Below are 25,701 nucleotides of genomic sequence, written 5' to 3'. Positions count from 1 at the left end.
CTGGGTGGTCACCTGCTCTTGCCCTGAAGGGCTTAAAACAGCCCAGGGGAAGGCTGTGGCTCACGCAAGCAGCCCAGGCTGTTTGGGAAAAAAGGCCCAGCTGGGGCCAAGCCCCAATCAGGGCCCAGCTGGCCCTTATAAGCGGGCAGTGGGCCAGGAGCATAGAGACACTCTCTCTAGCCTTTTGAGAGGAAGGGACCTGGCTGCTGCGAGCTGAGTAGGGTACATAGACTGGAGCAGGGCTTGGGGAAGGCCAGAGGAGCTGGGGAGCTCCGGCCTGGAAACCCCCCCAGGCTGCAGGCCTAGTCAAATAGGTACAAGGGTAGCCGAAATAAGTACAAGGGTAGGCGGAGGCAGCAGGTCCAAACCCCCTTGCCTGTGATGAGTGGCTTGTACACTGCAGTCAGCCCCAGTGAACGGGGGCTAGGTGGTGACTGACAGTAGCCATATACTGAGGCGAGGTGGGGATAGGGGGTTGGGGGATTCCTTGAGGAGGGGAGACCCAGAGACTGTGGGGATACTGCCAGGGGGCAAGACCCAAGGGAAAGGGGTTCAAGAGGGACACGAGGGGCCAGCGACAGGCGAGACACCGGCCGACAGAGGGTGCTCCAGAGGCTGGCGAGCTAATTCCCTGGACGACCAGCAGGAGGCGCTGCCAGGTGAGTCTCGTGTCGATACACTATTAAATAAACCTTTTGTTTATTTTTACTCCAAGCAGGTCTCTGCAGTGCTACTATATGAAGAGTGGGCGCCAAATGCAACTGATAAGTAGTGGGGCGGTTTCACGCTGTCAGGGGCAATGAACCAAAGGGGAAAAGTCCAAGTGTCTGGTAGTTAAGATCTCAGGAAGTAGATTTAGGGAAACTTGGATCTGGAAGGACTGTTGGAATTACTCTGCAAGGAATGGGCTGGTGAAAGCTAGAATGAGACCTTCTGATTGTGGGCAGGCTATTGATATCAGGGATTTGAACCAAAGATGTACAGCATTAAGTCACCACAAGGTTACATGCAGGCAGCGACAGAATCCAGTAGATGAGCTCCATAATGTCACAGTAAGTTGATTTAGGTTGACTTAACATAGACCAGTCCTGGTTTACTGTATGTCATAAACTTGCTTCTAATCATATGCCTGTGACTACAGCTCTTAGTTTTAAGGGGCCCAGACCCTAACATGTGCACTGGGATATGCACAGGCATCCCCAAACTAGTGCCCTGTTCCAAGGCCTCTTACAAAATACCGGCTAATTCACAAACAGTTCATCCACCCAAAGAAAGCTCTTTGCAATAGTGAATGCATAAAGATTTTAGCCATTTTTCATGGCTAGCGCAGGCAGTCTTAGAGAATAAGAGCATGGCAATCAAGAAGCAAGTGTATACTGCACATCAACTGAGCTGTTTTTAGGGCACATGAGAGAAAGGTGATCCTGTAATACTTGACTTCCATAGGCTTTGGATGAGCTGCTCAGAAAGTATTTGTCAAAGTTCCACTGTATAGGACAAACTGAAACTGGGCTAAGGACTGAGCACTAAAAATGGGTCAGAAACAGTCAGGCTTTTGAAGCTGGCAAGAAGTTGTTTTAGTTAGCGGAGTAATTGCATAATGCCTGTTAATACATTCATCTTGGGGGATTCTGACTGCCAACATCTAGACAAAATAAGGAAAATTATTCAAGTAAGCTCTCATCTCCTGCATCCTTGCTTGACTGAGAAACAACAGCAAATACTTGTAGAGGAGATGAAATGCACAGACACTGAGAATATAGTTTGTACTCACAATTCTCTTTGAAAAATGCCTCATACCAATAAATACTTCTTTAGTATATTTAGTGATTAGTATATTATGGCAAATCCATTCCTTTTTTAATTAAAAGCTAAAAATATTACATTAATTGTTATAACTTTTCCATTGACCTATAATAAAAGCAAACTTGTTCCTGAAAAAGCTTTTATTTATACAAGATATAGACCACATAAACACCAATTAGGTGGTGTTTCCTAAATAAACTGTAAGGGTTTTCAAGTAAAAGGGGTTGAAAATTCCCGTAACAAACGTATACACACATACCCATGATGGTGTGGCATAGCATAAAGGTTTTATTGTCATGAGTTTGGAATTGCTGTATTACAAGTGGCTTACAATTTACAAGTTTTGTAAATTAACCCAACTAAGTGCCAATAAACCACTATCACATCATCATATATTTTCTTCTTTATGCCATCTATGTTTTTAAACTGTTTTAGAGCTGTTTTATTTTAAAAGTTGGTAATATTTTTCTTATCACTTTGCCTGTGGCCTCAGGCTTTACTAGTAACATGAGTCCAACACTATAATAGGTCTTCTTGGGGAAAAAAGGAATAACTAATTTTTTTTTTCCACTGAATGCATCTGATGAAGTGAGCTGTAGCTCACAAAAGCTTATGTTCAAATAAATTTGTTAGTCTCTAAGGTGCCACAAGTACTCCTTTTCTTTTTGCGAATACAGATTAACATGGCTGCTACTCTGAAACCTAATATATCTTAGTAACTTCTAAAAACTTACCTATAACAGACTCTTTAAAAATAATCAGTATTGTAATTTTAAGGTGTGCTATTTTACAACCTACCAGGACTAGAAACAAGTGCTGTATATTTCATAGGAAAGGGGGAGGCGTGTAACAATAAAAATCAAACATTTCTTCGTTTCATGATAGTCCATGAAATATGGGGTCTTAAACTTTTCATTAGTCCATACCTGAATATTTTTCATCATATACTCAAACCACTGTAAAGTTTAGGGAAATGGAGTTTGAAAGACTAATTTTTGTAGTAAAATTTTAAGTTTTTTTTTAAAAGGTGCCTATGTGAAGAAGTTTGGAAAAAAAGTTATTGTGGAGGCAGAGTAGTATGCAGACTGCAGGTGAGGCAATTAAAGGTACAAGATAATGTAATTGATCACACAGCTCAGCAATTTATCATGTGAATATTACCACCAGATATATCCCCTGTTAATATGTAAAACAGAAAACAAAATATAAATATGTCCCTATAAATCAGATTATGTAAACGCACTGGTAGTTTACACCTGTTGTGCAGTAAACTGTTTTCTTACATCTATCTATTGACTTCCATAGATCAATCAAGCTTAACTGTCACTCAAGTTCATTAAAGTGCAAAGCGCTAATTAGACCAGGGAAAAGTTAACTCACATGGCTGACAGCTTTCTATACTAATCCTTCATTTACATTTTCAAAGCCTGTTCCTCTGCTGCTGTTAGTAATATTTAGTTTGCTCATTTTTAAAAAATATTGTTTTCACCTTTTAATAACTTTTGCAGGTGCTTTCTGAAAGTTTTGTTAATTCAAAACTGTTTTTCATTTTAGAAGTTCAAAATTGGCAGTTACAGTATGTAGTCAAAAAGGTTAAGAAATAAATGAGTTATAAAAATAAAAAAAGTCACACACTATGTCACTGTTGCTAACAATTTAAGGGCCTAATTTTTGTTTGCACCAGGCCTTAGTGGAAATGAAAATCAGGCCCTCATTGTACACAGTGTAGTAAATCGGACCTATTTGTTTTATGCAGATATCTGAAGAAGATATAAACAATAAGTAGCAGAACTAGAGGAGTATTTTTGAAAACATGACATGAAACCTGATCAGGTCTACTGAAATGAAATGAAGCAGTCCCATTGACTTCAAGGAATATTGGAGTTGGCCCAAACTTTACTGTCGAACAGGAAGATACTGTACAATTCGAGCAGTTTTATGGCATAGTCCCATCTTGTGGACACTGCATGTATGCAGCAGGAAGAGCAGACGGAGGATAAAACAGGTTAGAGACACATGGACAATTTACAGGTCAAGATTTTCAAATATGCCTAGAGTATTTGGATATCTACTTACCATTATAATTAAGTCTGCAAGTTTGTCACGGAGGTCATGGAAGTCACGGATTCCGTGACTTTTTGGGATCTCCATGACTTCTATAGTGGCTGGTGTGGCTGGTTGAGGGGCTGCCTGAGTAGCTCAGGCAGACCCCGGGCTAGCCGCACCAGCTGTTGCTGGGGCAATCTCAGGCCAACACGCCATCCTCCACCACCAGCAGCGGGAATTTGGGTGTGGGAGAGAGCTCAGGGCTAGGGGTTGGGATGCGGGAGGGAGTGAGGGCTCTGGGCAGCGCTTACTTTAGGGGACTCCCTGGAAGCAGCAACATTCCTAGGCAGAGGTGCAGCCAGGCACTGTCTCCGCCTGCAGACACCGTCCCCACAGCTCCCATTGGCTACGGTTCCTGGCCAATGGGAACTGAGGAGCCGGTGCTTGGAGTGGAGGCAGCGTTTAGAGCTGTCTGGCTGCCCCTCTGCTTAGAAGCTGAGGGAGGGAGATGTTGCTGCTTCCGGGGAGGCATGGAGCCAGGTAGGGAGCTTGCCAGCCCCACCAACCACCCCCCAGCACCAGTCCTGAGCTACATGCCACCACTACTGCCTGCCTGCCCCCCTCCCCCCCACTCCAGCACCTGCAGTGCCCCCGGCTGCTCCCCCGAGCACCTGTGGCATCCCTGCCCCTCCCCGCCTCAAGATTTAGTTAGGGGTACATTATACAGGTCATAGGCTGTGAATTTTTGTTTACTGCCCGTGACCTATCCATGACTTTTACTAAAAATACCAAGATTAAAATATAGTCTTAATTATAATTAAAAGGAATTGAGCATCCAAATCCCTTAAGTAGCTCTGAAAATCTGAGTTTAGAGATTGAGTGAGAGACTGAATTTGGTTTCATCCATTATGCTGTTGATAGTAATAGTTAAATTAACATATTATACTGAAACCTCAGATCCCTGCTTCTTTGAAAATACAATTTGGTAATGAGACAGTAGTTTGGTGAGGATATTTGGGAAAGCTGGAAAGCCATAATATACCATTACTCGAGTCCTTCAACTTGAATGCAACCAATTTGTATGCAGTATATAAGATGCAGATAGTCTCATCAAAGGAGTCCATCAGTGGACTACATGAAGCAGATGATGAACTGAAACGAACAACATTTGTGTAATGCATGGTACTCCCTACCATTTTACTCCATCTATAAATATAATACCTGAATGGTGGAAATTCAAACTGAGTATACAAATGGCTAATGAATCCATTGACTTATATGTAAATACATTAAGGGAATTAGCTAAGTCTTGTGATTTTGGATAACTGAATCAGACATGATTTGAGATCAACTTGTGGAGAACCAAGCTCACTAAACAATGCATGACAGAATTTTGTAAACAGAATGGTTTAACTCTCAAAAGAGCAGTAACAATGACATGATTGTATTAGTTAGCATGGGCGGATCTAGATTTATTTCCATTGTGCGTGCAGAAATGAGCATTTACACAGTTGTCTCACCTACAACTAACAGTCATTTCAATCAAAAAGATGATGTTTTAGCATAAGAACAAAATAAGAATTCTACCACTGCACATGACAATAGTACCTTTTATCACAAACAAAATGTAATGAAAAATCTCAGACATAATTAAGGAAAGTTTTTCCCACAGTGAGTTAGGTCTAAATGAAAGAGGAAGCTATAAAGTGAAAAGGGAAAAAAATAGAAAAAGTATAAGAAAATACAGAAGGAATATAAATTTAAAAAACCCAACCCAACATTGTTGTCTTGACAGCCACTAATGACTTGGAGATTAAAAAAAACAAGGAACTTACACCTTTGATTCTCCCCATCCTTAAAGATTTCTTGTTTCTTAATGTTTAAAAATTGTGACACATTACTATTTATAATATATATTGCAATAGCACCTGGGAGCGTCTATTAGGGACTGAAGCCCCATTGTGGCAGGCATTGTATGCATAGCAAAAAGAAAATCCATGCACCAAAGAGTTTAAAATCTCAAAAATCATCTATTCCTGCTGCTGTTCTTAAATACCCATTTCCTACATGAGTTTGCTAAGTAGAAATAAAAGGAGAAAAAATAACTATTCATTTATCTGTTCTGCAAAGTTAATTCCTGTACCCACATGAGCTTAATGTATTGCCATTCAAAATTCAGGTTTTGATATTTTTTATAAAATTTTTGGCTAAAGATGTCAAAAAATTGTGAAAAACAAAAAAAATTGAAATACACAAGTTTTTCACAAAAATGTCATTAAAAAAGGCTATTAACCTAGAAAAAATGAGCTGGGTTCAGATCTTGAGCCTTCCTTCTGGGAAACTCAGTTGCCCTTTATTAGGAAAGAAAGGGTTCTAAATTTGGGTCTCCTGGGTGGCACAATTTTTAATAGACTGAGAACTGTTAGTGTCACAATTAGTGCCTGAAATAGAGAAATTCTTGTCATAGAATATTGTAATCGGATCAGAAACAGATAAATAAGCCTTTATTTTTTCTTCCAGACAGACTGACTTGTGTACTGCTGAAGTGCACCATATTGAGTAAACGTGATTTCATCTTATTCAAACCAGGGGTTTCAGGAACAACTAATCTGAGGGGATAATCTTCATTTTTGACGTTTAAAAATTAAATAAATATAAATTACATACATTTGGTTTAATACCACCTCACCCCAAACAACCAACACTATAACAAAGTTAACGTCAGACAGTTAAGAGCACATTTTCAAGGTGTATACAAGGTGATTTAGCCATCTCATTTACATTAACATTAATGTAATATGCTAAATACATAATCATGCCCATATTTACCCTGTGGTACCTGTGAATGAGATAATGTCCTCATCGCTGTACATTTTTGGAATTACATCCATATTAATACATGGCTGACATAACAGCATCAGAGTTATCTCATGGTTCATTTGGTTTCGGTCAAGTTTGAAGGAACAAAATGTCGGTGAACTCAAATAGCTATTTTCTTAGAAAATGTCTTCTAGGATCAGTCATATAAAGCTGGTTAGACTGACAGCTGGTGTTCAGAACAGGTCAATTCTCTGTAGCTCTAGCACAGGGGTAGGTAACCTATGGCATGTGTACCAAAGGCAGTACATGAGCTGATTTTCAGTGGCACTTCCACTGCCTGCGTCCTGGCCACCGGTCCTGGGGGCTCTGCTGCTAGCCTGGGGTACCGGCTGCTGGCCCCCTGCCAGCTGGGGTTCCATCTGCCAGTCCCACTCAGCCTGCTGCCAGGTCCCGGCCACCGGTCCTGGGGGCTCCATTGCTGGCCTGAGGTACTGGCCACCAGCCCGTCGGGGTTCCATCTGCCAGCCCCGGCCACCTGTCTGGGGGACTCTGCTGCAGGCCTGGGGTCCCAGCCACCCTCCCAGGGCTCTGCAGCTGCCCCCTGCTGAGGCCCACTGGGGCAGTGAGGGGTGCAGACAGGGGCAAGAAGGGGCAAAGCTCAGAACCCCCACATTAAAAATTGTTCCAGCGCCACTGTACTGGGATTTTTAAGTCCTGATTTGCTGCTTACATCACTATCACGCCACATGGAACAGCGCACTGCGTTTGACTTTGAGATTAGAATGTACATGCAAGAACTGGAATCAGAATTTTCTGACAGATTTCAAGCGATTTGGCACAATGCTTTCTTTTCTAATTAAACCTGAAAAGTTCAATGAAAGCAACTTGGATTTCAGTGGATGGGTGGTGAAGATTTCAAAATGCAGCTCATTCAGTTAAAAAGCTCAGAATTGTGGGCATCAAAGTTTGGAGATCTGCAGAGTGCACTTGAGAGAGAGGTCATGGAGATTATTCTGACCTGCTGGACATCCCTGCCAGTGAAATTTAACTGTTTGAAGAAAATTGCATTTGCAATGCTTTCAGCATTTGGATCCACATATCTGTGTGAACAGGTATTTCACACATGAAATCTGTCCTCTGTCCCTCTCGGAGTCGGTTAACAACTGATCACTCAGAAGCCTGCATGCAGCTTGAAGTATCCAAATACGTGCCAGACATTGGAAAACTCAGTAAGGAAAAGCAAGGGCAAGGATCACACTAAACAGACAAGATCTGCATTTTAATTTAATTGAAGCTTCTTAAACATTTTAAAAACCTTATTTACTTTACATACAACAACAGTTTAGTTATATATTACAGACTTATAGAAAGAGACCCTCTAAAAACGTTAAAATGTATTACTGGCACGCGAAACCTTAAATTAGAGTGAATAAATGAAGACTCGGCACACCACTTCTGAAAGGTTGCCGACCCCTGCTCTATCTAGCACATAACTACAGTGGGGACCTAGTATGGGAGCAGTCTTTAACAGAAAGTGGCAACTCTAAATAAGAATGTCTTTAGATGCAGTCATATCACTTCACACAGATAATGTCAAACAGTCATTGCTTGCCTGCAATACAAAGAGTTGGAGAAATGTTACGCACGTGTTAAGTGAATGAAAAAGTGGTCGGTTTTTGTCACTGAAGTGGGGAAAAACCAGAGGGGGACTAGAAGAGTGGGAAAATTTCTATGTAGGAGCTATATTAAATTGAGTGGAGAACTTTATTTAGAAATCAAACGGTCATTGATAAGTAAGGCAGACTAGAGAACCTTAAACTGTTATGATTCCAGACAACCTAGTAGCCCTTTCCATTACCTTAGTTTTCTGCTTTGCCAGTTAATGAAAGACAGTGCTTACTGTTCATTATGATTTAATAATACAAGTGAGTTCTGGTATGTCATGGACTACAATAGTGTGTCTCAACCTTTTTCGGGTGAATGTACCAGTTTACCAGATTAGGTATTAGTCTTTATCAGTGTCCCTGGTTCCCAATTACCCAGAGTAGCCAAAACCTCCATGGTCGGTGTGTGGAGTGCACACAGCTGACAAAAGGACTGCAGTGAGGAATCATGGCTGAGTATGTAAGATCATTGTTAAGGTGATGAGGGGATTCTAGGTATCAGGCATGAAAACCTAAAGTGTAACGGGAATCACTTCCTAAAACATATATGCACAGACCCATAAAAATAGCAGTATGAAAGACGTTACATTGTAGTTTAAATCATCCCTATTCTGGACATTGCTGCTATTTCACAGAATTTTTGTTTGTTTGTTTCCCTTCCCCAATGCTGTCACTTATTATATTTGGCATAATTACAAGATACTGTGGAAGGACGAGACTTCAGATTACTAGCATTTCCTGAGGATATCATAGGCTTCTGGTTAATGCTAGCTGGCACAAAGTAGTATATAAGTTGAAAGCCAAAAAAGACCCTTTATGTATTGCTTACTAAAAAGGATAATTCACATTTAAGTAAATAATGCACTCAAGACAGTTTCTGCCTTTTTTTAAATTAAAAACTGTTACAATTACAAATAATTTTGGCTCCGCATGTCTTGTCAGTAAAGCTATTTTTACAAATGGAATTTGATATGTAGAAAATCAGATTTCATATTGGCAATGAGGTTTTTCAAAACACAAACTATGTTTGTATGGTGAGCTTGAAGTTCTGAGTATTCAGTGACATACTTCAGGAAGGATAGACGTTAGCTTGCAGTAGGAAGGAAGTGGGGAACAGAGAAAATTGCATCCTTTTATTGTATCTCAGCACAGAGGAACCACACCAGAGGAATAAATGAACCAGTACAGATACAGCAGAACATTTGTTCTCCTCCCTTCTTCCAAACAAAAACTAATGGATAGAAATTTGATAGCAGAATGTAATTTCTCTTATAGCAAAAGAGAGAACATTCAGTGACTTTGTAAATTCCTTCTCAAAACCTGTCAAGGAAGGAGGAGAATGGTATCTCTCAAGATAAATCCTGAAAGCACTGGAAATATTTGGGTGATGCAGTCTGTCTTCTTTAGATGGGCAAAAAGATGTTATGGCTATGCCCCGGTTTAGATGAATCATGGAGTTGACCTTTAGCAGAAAAGTATGGTATGATTCTGGGCCCTAACTTACTGAAGTGGAGAGAGTTCTCAAGCTTGTCTGAGCTACAAAGAACACAACTTTGATAGAAAGGAGTCATACTTCCTAGAAAGGAGTCAGAATTGATTTGAATGATAGTCTGTGAGGGTACTAGGTTGAAGTCTCCAAGTGTTCCATTTTCCGTTATCAGGTGTCTCAGTTGCTCAATGACCATGAAGAAGCTAGAGCTGTCTAGATGTACACTGGGAGGTAGAGGGTTTATATAAAAACTCTGAATTCTGCAACTGCCACTGTTTAAACATTCCAACAAATTATTCTCATAAGCAGGCATTTCCAGGTTCAGCCTTTCTTTTAGTTAGTTCAGGATAGCCAGTATGACTACCATGGATTTGGTTGTTTCTGATGTCACACCAGACCTGAGAATGTTTTCTATATTTTCATATACATATTAAAGTAGACCAATTTTTTCATTACAAAAGGGTAGATTTCACCTTGTCTGAGAAGTACTTTTAATAGGCATGCCACAAGATTGAAGTAAGAATGCCTCTTACACCCTATCAATGGTTAACCTGGCTACAAATGCCAGTCTATCAAGATGGGGCTAGCTTATGATCCAAGAGCCTCATTCATGTGCAATAGGCTCTTGGATCATAAGCTAGCCCCATCTTGATAGACTGGCATTTGTAGCCAGGTTAACCATTGATAGGGTGTAAGAGGCATTCTTTCAATAGACTCCTGTTGCAGTGCCATTCTGATCAGGAACAAGTTGATAGCTGAAACAGTTTCTTGAAGTCCTTTCACTCTAGTTTTCACTGCAGTGAAGAAAGCACTGCAATGGCCTCAAGTGGAAGTAGACCCAGAAAACTACTGCTATACTTGCCACAGAGCCTAGAATTTGTACATAATCCTACATCCAGACCAGTGATAAGTAAAGCAGTGGCTGCGTTTGATATTGTTGCTTTTCCTCATCTGTCCTGCATCAGGTAGATGCTGCCTGCTACTTTACTGAATTAGTCTTCTAGGTACATGCGCTTCTGCAGTGGAACCAATGAAAAATTAGCTATATATCTCTAGGAACATGCCCACCTGGGAAAAGGCTTACTTTATCTGAATTTCAGTTTTGGCGCTCTCAAACAAAAATCTGCTGCTGCTAGGACAGCCATCACTTTTGAGAATGTTCTGGGTGCTATGCACACCAAATGAGGTATTGTTTCAGTACTGTGACTTAATGGATGTCAGAACTGGGATGTGTATCAATATTAGAGAGACCCAGTGAATACTCTCTCAAGTACACTGCCTGAATAAATCAATTTAAATAGCTCCATCTTGAAAGCCAGGACTGAACACAGAACTCTATTTTTGGAAGGCCGTGAAGCAGATGGTGTGTATTCCCTGTCCACTATGATCCTCTGGTAACTGGGATGATGGGTTATTTATAAGATGGTTGAGAGTATCCTGAACCCCTTGATGCTTAAAGAGCTCCAGATTGAACTAAGACTCTGCTGTAGGGTTTGGAAAACAATTCTATCTAGAAAGGATGCTATGTAGTCCAGAACTCAGCAATTCAAGGCTATGTTGACCCATGCAGTGAAGAAATGGAGGCATCCTCTTTTTGTTTGTGAATAAGATAGGTCTGCCTATAGGTAGGTGCTCTGGTCTCTCAAGGCCTTTCTTATCGGATTATTGTCTCAGCCAGGAAGGAGGATATCTAGGCTCTCTAAACTTGCCTTTAGATGACTGGAATAAAGAATGTCTTCTACGTCATCTAGCCTACATTATTCCTGAATTCCATTTGCCTGCAAAGGACTTATTCTTCAAAAAGGAGAACTTCAAAAATTACCGTAAATCCTTAAAAGGGGGTTATTACTGAAGGACTGTCAATGTTACTTCAGTGAGGTATGGTTAATATGGTGTATTACAGGTTTGGTACCTTTGCAGCCTGACATCTCAAGAACACTGGGCCAAATTAATTCTCGTTTACATCCCTTAATATCACTTTGGCAGTATAAATACCCTTTAAAATGGATGCAAACATCATTTACACCTGCTTTACAACTATTTCACATTGCTAGACCAGTGTACATGAGAATCAGGTGCATTGTGTAGATTGGAGAAGAAAATGAAGGCAACACTGACTGAAGTCATGCAGTTTCCCAGCAGCAGGTGATGTGGAGGATTCTTGTATCACTGATGAGCCAAAACCACAGCCAAATGAATCACATGCTTGTACTGATGACTAAGATTAGATCAGGGTCAGGGTGGCTGCTGTTACATACCATGATTTATAGCTACTGAGGGCTAAGAATATGAAGCACATCAGGAAGGACAGGCCTCTTGTAGAGGGCATGTGGACTTACTATAATTCAGCAGGCAGAGGCAAAATGTGTTTTTTGGTGTTTTTTCTAGAAACCATCATTCATGAATGAACAAAAATAATCCAGGAGGACCAAGGGAAGAATATAATGATGCTCTGAGTTCTCCTTAGGAACAAATATTTTGAGTGTGTGTGCAGGTTTACAAATGTCTTAATTTTACTATAGCATGATACTGATTTTTTGATGCTTTTTCATTCTTCCTTCTCTTGGCAACACCCAACTTCTCACATTCTTAGTGGCATTTTCTGAAAATGTCACCAGCATAAAATAAAAGTGCAGTGTTGGTACAAACTGGCCACAATGTTCTCGTTAGTTGTGAATATTGCCTACTAGGGACCATATTCAAGAAACAAAGCCATAATTTAGCTGTTGCACTTTGGAAGTCTCAGCAAGGCTGAGCATCTTCCAAAGCACTCATCATTTTCACAAGGAATTCAGTTCATATTTCTTTGTGCTTTTACTTTACACTACTCACTCTCTGCAGTCAGAAAACCCTGTTGTTTTCTTACATAGCCATCAAAGCTAGTATTGACAGGAGAGGTTGAGTTTTTATATGAGAAAATTATTCAACAGCACTTCTTTTTGATGTAGTCCTCTTCTCCCACCTACTACAGAGACATTACGAACCATACTGTTAATGGCTTAATCTACCAGAAAGCAAGATGACAATATATTTGTGAAGAGGGGCCTATGACAAATAAAATTGTCAATTAATTCTTAGTCATACTTCCCTTCTTCCCATATCCTATCTTGGACACAATAGGATGGTCAGTGAATGTAATAAGAAATACCCAGGGAAGAAGGGCTTATATTATTTTGCCACCTCAAGGAATTTAAGACCGAAGGAAGTATCCCAAGATGCAGTGAAATCAAGTTAGTATAGTAATGCCATATAAACTTGTGAGAGGAAAAATAAGTTGCTGCCTTGCACACTTTAAATATGAATGACTAAGCCCTTACTGCCCAGAAAGTGGAGACTCTTCTGGAGAAGTGGCATGACTGACTGAGCTGCTATTGAAATAAATTCTCTGGCCCATTGTGGCAGCTTTGCCCTTGTGAACACAACTGTGTGGCTCAAACTCTTGTGAAAGAGGTACATAACATTTCAGAACACATGTAAACATCCAACATGTCCTGGGAGAAAACCAGATTAACACAATGGGTGGAAAAACAATGAGCTAACTGATATGAAATTCTGTATTTACCATTGGGATGAAGTCAGGTGGAAGATCAAAAACTATCTTCTTGGGGGAGGAGGGAGAAACCTGAAGCAGAGGGGAGAAAAACTGAGTTCTCTCATTGTTGATCTACTCATTTAGCAGAAGTGTTAGCAACTAAAAATACTACATTAGAAGACAGCAATTTCAAGGTGTTCTCAAACTCAAAGCATGGCCCTGTTCACACCTGTGAAACAAAGGACTAACCCTAGTGAAGACTAAAATGATGACTAAAAGGTCTTTGCAAGAATAAAAAAAAATTCCAACCAGAATCCCGCTCTCTTATGGTTGCATGATTGCAGAGATGGGAAAGCAAAGATTTTAAGGCTGGTCTTGAACACTTTTAGAAGAAAAGCCAAAACATTCAACAAGGGAAATTAAGGAGTCACCACTGAGGACAGCTAGTCTATTGCAAGATACCTTAAATTGCGGCAAATGCTTGTGAAAACTTGAAGGATGAGATTCCTCTCCCATGGAGTCAACTGCCTGGAGCTGATCCAACCTGTCAGAGTTGCTCATTCCCTGTAGGTACTGAAAACATGGTAATGAGGGAAGTATAAATAGAATAAAATAGAATGAAACCTAGAGGGATACAAAGCAGGACTTCTCCCAGAAGCTTAGTTAAGAACCTCCAAAAAAACTTCTAGTACTGCCCTGCTGCCTAGCTGTTGCATTGTGCCGAGCTGGTGACGGGCACCCTGCTAGCAACAGGGCCCTGGGTTGGGACTGAAAACAATCACAATTGGTTTTAATTTAAAACTCACTTCACTATATGGAATAACTGACATTAAGGGCCAGATTGTAATTTAAGTACTATCATTAATGATCTGGAGGATGGCGTGGATTGCACCCTCAGCAAGTTTGTAGATACGCTGGAGGGTAGGGATAGGATACAGAGGGACCGAGACAAATTAGAGGATTGGGCCAAAAGAAATCTGATTAGGTTCAACAAGGACAAGTGCAGAGTCCTGCACTTAGGATCACTGTTCCCTCTAAGCGGCGCGCACACAGATCCTAAACCCTGTGCACACGGCGAAACACCATGCGCACAAAAACTTGCACAGAAGCAAAACAATTTGCACACAAGAAATTTTTTGCACACACGGCCTGTCAAAAATTAGAGGGAACATTGCTTAGGATGGAAGAATCCCATGCACTGCTACAGACTAGGGACCGAATGGCTAGGCAGCAGTTCTGCAGAAAAGGACCTAGGGATTACATTGGATGAGAAGCTGGATATGAATCAGTGTGCCCTTGTTGCCAAGAAGGCCAAAAAGTAGGGGCATTGCCATCTGATTGAGGGACGTGATCATTCCCCTGTATTTATTTGACATTGGTGAGGCCTCATCTGGAGTACTGTGTCCAGTTTTGAGCCCCACACTACAAGAACGATGTGGAAAAATTGGAAAGTGTCCAGCGGAGGGCGACAAAAATGATTAGGGGGCTGGAGCACATGACTTATGAGGAGAGGCTGAGGGAACTGGGATTGTTTAGTCTGCAGAAGAGAAGAATGAGGGAGGATCTGATAGCTGCTTTCAACTACCTGAAGGGGGGTTCCAAAGAGGACGGATCTAGACTGTTCTCAGTGGTATCAGATGATAGAACAAGGAGTAATGGTCTCAAGTTGCAGTGGGGGAGGTTTAGTTTGGATGTTAGGAAAAAACTTTTTCACTAGGAGGGTGGTGAAGCACTGGAATGCGTTACCTAGGGAGGTGGTGGAATCTCCTTCCTTAGAGGTTTTCAAGGTCAGGCTTGACAAAGCCCTGGCTGGGATGATTTAGTTGGGGATTGGTCCTGGTTTGAGCAGGGGGTTGGACTAGATGACCTCCTGAGGTCCCTTCCAACCCTGATATTCTATGATTCTATAATTTCACTTTATTTGGTGTTCACATGACCATATTGCAGACGAAGCAATGAGTCGTCATGGTTGAAAAACCCAAAACAGAATTTTTATTCCAGAAATAAACCATGCTGGTGTTGTTTTGTTTTTTAGTGAGGGTGGGTAAGAGTTTTCCATTTTTTCTGGGATTTTTCTGAAGTATTTACACAAACATTACATACTGTGACAGGGTGCTGGGAAAAGGGTTGCTGTTTCAGCCCTCTGTCATGCCAGCTCCCATTTAGGGGGATAGATAACCTGGCCATAATTGGGGAGGCAGAGATAGCTGCCGCCTAATTAGCCTTGGGCTGTATAAAAGCCTCAGGAGAAGGAAGCTGGGGAAGAGCAGAAAGAAAGGGAAAAGGCAGGGAGTGGATGCAGGGAGGTAGCTCTTCCCTCCCTCCCGCCTGCAGATGGTGAAAGGCCAACTGTACATGGTGAAATGGTGGTGGGAACAAACCTGTGAATAATCTGCACCTGTGGTTACTAACCCCAGAGTCTCCGAGTGACTTCGTGGACCTAGCAGAGACAGGAGCCAACGGGGTCCTGCCGCAGTCTGCTGCACATACATATTTGAAACTTTTTTACACTGGAAATATGGTCTCTCTGCCTTTACTCAGGGAATATAAACTTTAATTATCCTGAAAAGTGATAGAAAAGAAAAGTGATAAGGAAAACAAAGTTCTTATTAAGCCTACTAAAAATCAATAAAGTTACAGAACCGTCTAGAAACCTTGAGAGGAAGGGGAATGGGTAGCCACCAGTAATGGGAGAGGATGATGTAGTTAGTTGGCAGAATCAATTGTCCTTAGATGCTAAAGAGAGGGAATGGGTGAAGCTGTGAACTGTGTACAGACTGGATTATCTGGAATCTAAACACTTCTGGAAGATTAATAGGGCATGACAATGGGGCTCCATCCAAAGCTGGATTCCTCATCTTACCTTTCAAAGTGGTGAATTCACTGATTTGTTCTTTCTTGTTATACCTAGTAAAAGTGAAAGTTGCTGCTGACTACTCCAAACTGGAGTGAACACATTACCTAACATCAGCATACAAATATATCTGATTCAAGGTCCTAAAGATGAAGGACAGGGTAAGCAACAAGAAAAGAAGGGAGCGAAGTAAAGAAAACAGATAATTTTTAAAAAATAAAATGTAAAAATTGTCAAGAGGGAAGCAAGATAGTAAAAATGTGCTCATCTCAAAAAGTGCAGAAAACTGGGTTCTTTGGATTCTTAATGACTATATGTGCCATTGAATGAAACTTTGTTTATTGAAGTGCAAGAGCAAAAAATTTATAAATTTGACGATCCCGTAAGTAAGATGTTTGATACCATTGTTGTTGCTGGAATGCATTCATGATGATAATTTAAAACCCTGTCCCTAGTCATCTTGCAGTTCTTCAACATCTACTTTGTGTCTCTGACATATAAAAATGGCAAAAAATGAAATACTGATGGTGCCATTAGAAAAAATGAAAGGGAAAGATTTGAACTTGAAAAGAAAAGTTGCAATTTTCTTTACTGGTAACAGCATAAAACTCTGTGCTATAAAATTAGCAGTTTAAGGAAATGATTTAAGCATTTGCCCTTGATATGCTCTTTGAGATAGTAGATGGCAAATTAGAATCTATGAGATGCTGCAGATGAAGAAACAGAGGAAAAACCCAACATTAACCAATCATCTTGAATTAAATGTCAAACAAAAGAAATTACTTAATAAAGGCTACAAGCAGTCTCATAGGGAAAAATGCATTCCTACTTAATGGTATTGCTTCTTTATATGAAAAGGATATTGCATCTAAATTGGTCAAAATGCCATCCAAGAATATAGAGATTATTATAAGGAGATCTTGTGATTTGCTCAGCCAGTGAAAGTGATATGGAACACTTAAAAGAACTGCTTAGGTATTATCGTTAACTTTTAAGATATGGATATTCAGAACACAATTTAAACCTCATGAACTAAGAAGTAATACTTAACACAGGCTTAAAGCACACACTGAAACAGTTCAAAAATTCTTCTGCACCACAATGAAGTTTCTGGTTGGCTGACTGAAAAAAAGAGGATTGATACCTCAGTTTGCCAATGTTTTCTGGTGAAACTCTTAGAAATGTCTCCACATCTGCAACCAACTACTATAAATATGTTGACATTTGCATTGAGCCCAAAGAGGGCTTTGTTCAAAACACAGTTTGCATTTTACATAAGGGATTCTACAGAGACACACTAAAACCTTATCAGAGCAACCAAAGGAGCTTTTTGGGGGACTTGACTGATTACAGGCTGATCACCCTACTCCTGCAGTCTCAGTGAAAATCCAGCTTCATTAACAACCAAGAACTAGACTAACACAGGGACAAAACTTAGGGATAACTTAGGGAAGCAATGGAGCTTTTGATGCCTGATTCTAAATACATATGTGGAGCAGGGCTGGCCTTACCGTGAGGTGAACTGAGGAGGCTGCCTCAGGTGCCAGACTGTGGGGGGGGGGGGGAGGTGACACTAGGACCCAGAGTGTAGAAAATTGTCTGCTGGTGGTGCGTATGTATTCTCTCTGATCTAGATGCACAGAGATGGTGGAGTGCTGTGCTGGAGGAGGGAGGGCACAACAGACATAACAGGCAGGCAGGAGAAAAGGTGAGAAGGAATAACAGAAAGCAGAAGGAGCTGCAGGGAGAGAGAGGAGGAGGAGCCTCTTGTGTACCTCTCTAGCACCCCCAGGAGCCTGGACTCATTAACACCAGCTTCTCAGGGAGCTTCCTGTTTCCTGTTGCTTCCCTGAACCCACTTGAGGAGAACAGGCAGTCAACTGAAGTAGTAGGAGCCAGTTAGGCCCTTAAGACGCTGATATCTTCCCTCACTCAGGCCCTGCTATCAGCCTGTTTGTCTGTCCCCTTCAACTGAGTGTTGAGAGCCACTATAGCTGGCACAGTACAGCAGTCATGAGTGAAAGAAGAAAACACCCCTCTGGGGCAGCATTCAGAAAAAGAAAGAAAAGCTTCCTTTGCTTTCTGTCTAAGCAGGAAGGAGCTCTCCTGAGATACATAGACACAAATGTTCACAGTGAGCCTTCCAGCCCCAGTGAGGATGTGAGGGGTGAGGAGATGCCTGATATTCCAGTTAGTCAGAGTGCAGGTGACCTGGCAGCTACTGCAGCATCAATATCTCAATCTCAAATGCATGTAACCATGCACATTCCTGGAGAAAAGTGTAGATCAGAGAAGAGTGTGGTGGAGGAGCAAGAAACAGCTGCTGCTGAGTTTAGTTCCTTAAGTCTAGATGTCTAGACTGTGGACCCACTTGAGCAGTATCCTGAGGGACTTCCTCGTACTGCACAGGCCACAGCAAGTGAAAAACTTCATGTTCCCCAAAGACAATGAAAATAGAAGTGTCCATCCAACACATTACTGGCATGAAATCCCCAATGGTGACAAAGTGGAGAGGCCATGGCTTATGTACTCAAAAACCCAGAATGCTGCGTACTGTTTTTGTTGCAAACTCTTCCAGTCTAATGTTCCAGCCACACTGGGTTCTACAGGAACAAAGGACTGGAAAAATCTGGCTAGAAATCTGGCATGCCATGAGAAGGCAGCAAATCACCAGAGAGCATTCCATAGGTGGAAAGAGCTTGAGGTGAGACCAAGGTTAAAGGGCACCATAGACTATCAGCATCAAGAGAAGATTGCGTCAGAGTCTCTTTACTGGCAAAACGTTCTGAAAAGGCTCATTGCCATTGTGAGAATGCTTGCTACCCAAAACCTAGCACTGCGTGGCACTTCAAATCAGCTGTATGTGACAAACAATGGAAACTTCCTTAAAATTGTGGAGCTGATGGCTGAGTTTGATGCTGTACTCTAGGAGCATCTAAGAAGAGTCACCACCCAAGAAATGTACACACACCACTACCTTGGAAAAACAATTCAAAATGAGATCATACAGTTACTGGCAACAAAAGTCAAACAGAAGATTGTGGCAGATCTGAAGTCAGCAAGATATTCCTCTGTTAGTCTGGACTGCACACCTGTCATCAGCCATACGGAACAAATTACTTGAATGGTGCATTTTGTAACAACAGAACCTAGTGAAAATGTCCCTGCAATGGTGACTGTCAGAGAGCATTTTCTAGAATTTATTGACATTGATGATACTACAGGACCTGGTATGACAAATGTGCTTCTTGAAAAGCTGGAAGATATGAGAATTGCGATAGCTGACATGAGAGGTCAGGGCTATGATAATGGTGGCAACATGAGAGGAAAGAGAGGAGTGCAGACACAGATCCGAGAGTTAAACCCTGGAGTTTTTTTTTTGTTTTTGTCCCATGCAGTTCTCATTCATTGAACTTAGTGGTCAGTGATGCAGCATCAGCCTCTAGTTAGGCTGCTAAATTTTTAATGTAATTCAAAGCATCTATGTATTTTTCTCTGCATCAACTCATCGATGGCAAATTTTGAAGCAACATCTGGGAACATCCTCTCTGACACTGAAACCACTGAGTGCCACACGATGGGAAAGTCATAGGCTTTATCGCCTCCACTCGAAACACCAAATTGGGAAGATAGATGATGCCATAGTTGCCATTATGGAGGATAATGCTATGACAGGAACTGTTCGGTGGAGAACAGTGGCAGAGGGAAATGGAATCACCAGAAACATACATAACTTCAAATTTCTGTGTGGCTTAGTGTTGTGGCATGACATACTGTTTGAAATGTTGTAAGCAAGAGATGCCAAGGTGTTGACGACCTTGACATAGTTGGAGCAATGGAACAGCTGGACAAAGCAAAGTCATACCTACAGTCTTACCGGTGTGACAAAGTTCCTCCTCTGCCTTGGTGGGTCCTGCACTTATTGGAGGATTTGCTCGTCTCAGAGGTTCACAGCAGCCCTCAGTTTGGCCACTTTTGTGGCTCAAATCTGCCGTTCACTCCGTTAGCCTCATCACTGGCCAGCATGAGAAAAGGAAGAACAATCCCCGCAGTCTCACCACAGGACCTTCCTCCTGATGTCTGATAATGCGTGTACTTCTCAGTTTTCCAGTAGTATGCCTTCTCACTCTCAGCTTCTTGCCCCTCTTGCTCCCAGCTCCTTGCACACACACCATAAACTGAAGTGAGCTCCTTTTTAAACCCAGGTGCCCTCATTAGCCTGCTTGTCTTAATTGATTCTACCAGCTTCTTGATTGGCTGCAGGTGTTCTCATCAGCCTGTCTGCCTTAATTGTTTCCAGAAAGTTCCTGATTGTTCTGTTACCTTACCCAGGGAAAAGGGACCTACTTAACCTGGGGCTAATATATCTGCCTTCTATCACTCTCCTGTAGCCATCTGGCCCGACCATGTCACACCGGTCAGATGAGGGATTTCAAAACGTTCTGAAGAGTCCACAGAAGTTGGCAGAGGAACTTCACACTGAAGCTATTTTCCCATCCATTCAAGAATACAAGAGTCAGACATTTTGATTACAAAGCACGGGATAATCCCATAAGAGACCCCAAACAACAATTCAAAGTTGAATTCTTTAGCCAGGTGCTAGATTGTGCAATACAGTCAGTTGAATGTTTCATGCAGCTCAAGGAACACAGCAGTATATTTGGAATGTTGGATAATATTCCAAAACTCCTCACTGAAGAAGACCTACACCAGCAATGCAGGGCACTAGAGACAGTGCTGACACATGATGACATGCGTGATATTGATGCGAGTGATTTAGGAGAGAAACTGAAAGCCCTTTCAAAATACATTTCAGCAGGATCAACTCCAAAGGCTGTTCTGGAATATATGTGCACAAATAAGATGACGGCCCTCTTTCCAAATGCTTTTGTTGCTCTGCACGTACTTCTAACACTTCCTGTAACAGTTGCCAGTGGAGAACGCAGTTTCTCCAAGTTGAAGTTAATAAAAACACATCTTAGCTCCACAATGACATAGGAGAGGCTGGTCGGCCTTGCAACCATCTCAGTAGAGCATGAGCTGGCCCACACTGTGGACCTTCAGGAAGCAGTTCAAATCTTTGCAACCAAGAAGGCACGGAAAGCACCACTTCGATTATTCAAACAGATAAAACTGCCAGTGTTTACTATGCAGACAAGAAAAGTTACATTTGCTGTTCATGCGTTTGAAAGTTAAGTGTTACTTAAAATTTTTGAACAAGGCATTTTAAGTTGTTAGGTCTCCTTTATTGGGGTAGGTAGCAGAGCAGTACCATGAGAGGAGTAGAATAGGAAGAAGGGCCAAAACTTTGAAAGGTCTCAATTCTGCCAAGCGAGGAGGCATGGGGGTGTCATTTGAGCCCCCTGCCTCAGGTGCCAAAATGTTGTGGGCTAGCCTTGATGTGGGTCTATAGTTAGTGCTGCATTAGAGGCAAATTTTCAGAAAATGTGGGAGAAACTGCAAAAACTGAGAAACTTAATTTTTAAAATATGTATTTTGATTTTTAAAATATGTCTGACCACATGCTATACATGCATATACAATTTATAGAATTTTTCAAAATAAGCTTGAGAGGTTATAAATTTTTCCTTACCCACCTAACCAACCAAGGCTATCAAGATCCCTACCCCATAATCCTAACATACCTTTCATAACCCATCACTTCTGAGTCTGCACAAATATTAATCCAGCATAGTTGCTACTATAATTTCTGAAGCTTGGTTCTTGATTGAGAGGGTCACATGATCTTTTGCTAAACAGCAGATTCAGTAAAGATTTACTGAGGCTGTGGTACATAGGATAAAAATACACTTTTAATGGGTATAATAAGATAGACTGGAGTTTGTAGTTCATAAAGAAATCTATTGCCCCATACCCTTGGGGAAACAGTTTTCTGTGTTAAATCACAACTCCCGTCAACATGTTGTTGTATAATTATGTGGATTGTGAGTTGCTTTCTTCTAAGTCTTCTCTTTTTTACACTACAATCCCTGTATGTGTGTTTATAATTCTCCATAATCTAAAGTGAACTTCAGAAATAGGAATATGAAATGATACATATGTTAAACACTTGCAGATTAAAATAAACAGATTCTTACAAATCAATTGCATGTTACAGATTAGAATTTATAGTTAACCCCATTACCTGGGTGAGTCAAGAGCTCTCACATCAGCTCCAGCGAAATTTGCATGCATGTTGCATGATTAGAAATCCAGGCTCCAAAAGGAAAAAATAATGAAAATAGTAGACACACCAAGAAACATGAGTATTCCCTAAGGAAGAGGAAAGAACCATATACTCGATTATATTTGGTAGCTATCCGTTTCTTGAAAATTTAGCAGGATTCAAAAGATGACTGGACATTTATATGGATAACAAGAATAACCTGAATTTTTACAGTAAGGAATAATAAAAAAAAAACCCCAAGAGCTTTGTATGGGAAATAAAAGATCAAGCTTTTAATCCAACCTTTAAATATTGGGGATTAAGAAGAAGATTTCCCTGTGGGCAAATTATTCCCAAACTGTCTATTGCTGGGTTTTCTTGAATCTTCCTCTGAAGCAGCTTGTACTGGCTACTGCTGGAAGTACAATACTGGAATAATTGAACCAGTGGTCTGATCTGGCACAGCAATTCCTATGTTTTAGGAGGTGCTCAGTGATTTAGCCTGTCTTGAAAATACACTTGAGTTTCTGATAAGAAATGACAATTAAACATGGGCTAAATTAAGTTTACAGAGATGGTCCTTGTTTGGTGGGGACTTATTCCAACCAACTTCATATGGAAAATCCTCAGTCTCACCATGTGCTTTGCATTTCCCTCTAGCTTCCTTGTATAACCCCTTATCTCATGAAGACTGTCCAATAGTGTGGATTCTGTTTCAGAGTTGGCACACTGTGCTCCTTCCCTTTGCCATATATTGCTTTAACTACTTCAGTTTCACTGGGAGTCTCTTTATAGTATAATGAATATTGTTTAGACCTCTGATTGGCCTCCTGTGTGTGTGTGTGTATACATTCCTGCTTCACAGTCTTTTGAAAAGGCACAAACTCTGAGTATAGGGCCCACAGTTTCCCTCTCCTGGCTTGTGCATTCCTCCTCCTGTCCTGGGTATTCCTATTTAATATCCTTTCAGGCTGTATTTTAATGAGACCATTCTGTAAGTGACAATTTATTTTGGAAAGCAAATGCAAGAAACAAAATCAAGCAAAGATGAAGGTTTCACTGAATCTTTTTTTAAGAGCAATGAACTGCTTAGTGAATTCCACCACATGCTGCCACCAAAATTCTATTATAGTCAAGGCATGCAGTTCATAAAATTGTCAAAAATATTAAATGGAGACCGCTCCCTGGGTGACTACAGGTTAATCTAAATTGCTGACAGAAAAGAAATGAGATTGCAGATGTCAGACAATTCATTTTTCTTGCTATCATTTTAGCAAGCAGAATAATCTCTAAGGTCATGATCAATTAGACGAGAAGGAATGTTACTGTTTGTCATTTGCTACAAGTCTATTAATATGTTGGTATCACGTACATGAAAAAGAGAATTTTGTGATCTGAACAACACTAGCTGAACGCAAATGGAGAACTCTCCAGCTGAAAGTAATCATGATCATTACTGGTCTTGCAACTAGTTCATTTCCTTAGCTTCCAATTTACAGTCTTGAAGGTCTGATATAAAATCCATATAAATGGAGTTCACCTGAATCAATTAAATCAGCATGGAATAATCTGCAAGAATTGAATAATAATCCCAAAAGGTTGGCATTAAAACTTTCTTTCTAGTCAATTTAGAGTTGTTTTCAAATATCAGGCAGCAAGTATCCAAGATAAAGCAAAACAAGTTGGCTTGAAAGTGTTTTAAATTCATCAGTATTATATTGGGGCAAAGAGCTGCCCCAGCCCAGGCTATAAATATGCACACATCCTTTGGGTGAAAGTACTCTATTAGTTTAATCCTGTTATTCAGTGGCAGGGTTATCTGTACTACTCAGGGAATGAATAGAGAATTTCAAAGGTTTAACATTCTCAGACTCATGATCAATATTGCAGTAGATAACAGACAAGTGCTTTCATATGTGTAATATGTTTCAATGTTGGCAAATAGGAGCTACAGCAATGGTTCAATACAGGAGCCGCAAAATTATACAAGACCTTGCATAATCTATTGCTGGCCCCACTCTGTAATTTGTGTAACAATACATGTAGGAATGTACAACACTATTTGTCATTCGTCATTTTCAACAGCGTAATCTTGCATGCGATCCTACCTTCACCAGCGGAAGGGAACTATCAATCAGATTATACATCCGAACACTAGGAGATAGCAAGGCATTGTACTTACTTTTGGTGTTGGGCAGGACGCAGTGGAGAGACGAGAGGTGGCCTGGGCACGAGGAGATTCTGAAGGGGTAGTGCTAAGGGAGGCTGTGTCTCGTGGGAGCACCTGAACACCACGAGAAATGATGGAGTCTGGAATCTGAACAGGACGAGAGATGCAGTTAACAGTCCAAAATATATTGTACTTAAAAATGACTCAGAATCTTACATCTGAATCCAAAACTGCTTACAATACCCCATCTCTCTCTGCCCAGCCTTCTTCAGAATTCTGTTCTGGTAGCAAGAATGCCACCTTTGGTAATTCCAAAACAATCCATCAGCAAATATAAGGTCAGATTTTAACCGCAGATGCACAGAACATACCACAATTTGTCTTGAAAAATTCACGACTGCATTCAGATACACCACAATATAAACAACCGATCAACCAATTCAAAGTGGGAGGGGACTAAAAGGGTCAGGGGATTGGCAACAACATATGGAACTTTTTGCCTCTAAGACTAAGGTTCAAATCAACACAAGCCAATAATGACCAAAAGATTACCACCACACAATAGTTCTTTCATGGCCTGTCTAAAAGGAGTTAGACTCCCAATCCAGTTCCTAGTGGACTGGTGTCCAAATCACAAGACCAATACCACACATAGCATTAATTGATCCCTCTGACAATCTAAGAACAGAGGTCAAGAACTGAATACATTTTCCTTTTTATTCCATGTAGTGAAGTTATTATTCTAAAAAAAAATTAAGTGAATTTGGTGCTGATGAAGGGTGCTGAGTTTATAGCTCTGGAACCTGAAGTCTTATATTTATCCAGAGAGAAGACAGAGCAAGGGCAGCAGCACAACCACCGTTATCTTTACCAACCCACTGCTGTGCCTTGGTCTTTTGTTTTCCATATGTCATTTGTTTTCAAATGTCTGGCCTGCCATTTTTTAACTGCAATTTAAGGGCCAGATCCTTAGCTGGTGTAAATCAGTGTACCTCCTTTGAAATAAATGGAACTATGCTCATTTATACCAGTTTACGAGCAAACCTAACTATTTAATTGTGTATGCTGGGTTATGAAAGTAAATCTAGCCCTTAGTTTTCTTTCTAGCTCTTTTGCTCAGTTTTCTGTCCAATCCCAAGGAAAAGAGGAAACAC

The 25,701-nt window shown here is 40.9% G+C and overlaps 1 protein-coding gene across 9 annotated transcripts in view; it reads right to left on the bottom strand.

The window, feature by feature from the left end:
• GPHN (gephyrin) overlaps positions 1–25,701 on the bottom strand; it is a 588,066-nt gene that overhangs the window by 160,589 nt on the left and 401,776 nt on the right. For all 9 annotated transcript variants that reach the window (XM_084630610.1, XM_084630611.1, XM_084630613.1 and 6 more), the window contains one exon: positions 24,560–24,694. In XM_084630610.1, coding sequence (XP_084486736.1) covers positions 24,560–24,694 — 135 coding nt within the window. The remainder of the gene's footprint in view (positions 1–24,559; positions 24,695–25,701) is intronic.

Source organism: Lepidochelys olivacea (assembly GCF_965140295.1).
Source record: "Lepidochelys olivacea isolate rLepOli2 genome assembly, chromosome: 6".
Classification (NCBI taxonomy): domain Eukaryota; kingdom Metazoa; phylum Chordata; order Testudines; family Cheloniidae; genus Lepidochelys; species Lepidochelys olivacea.
The sequence above is the reverse complement of the archived record's forward strand: the minus strand, read 5'-3'. Positions and strand labels throughout refer to the sequence as shown.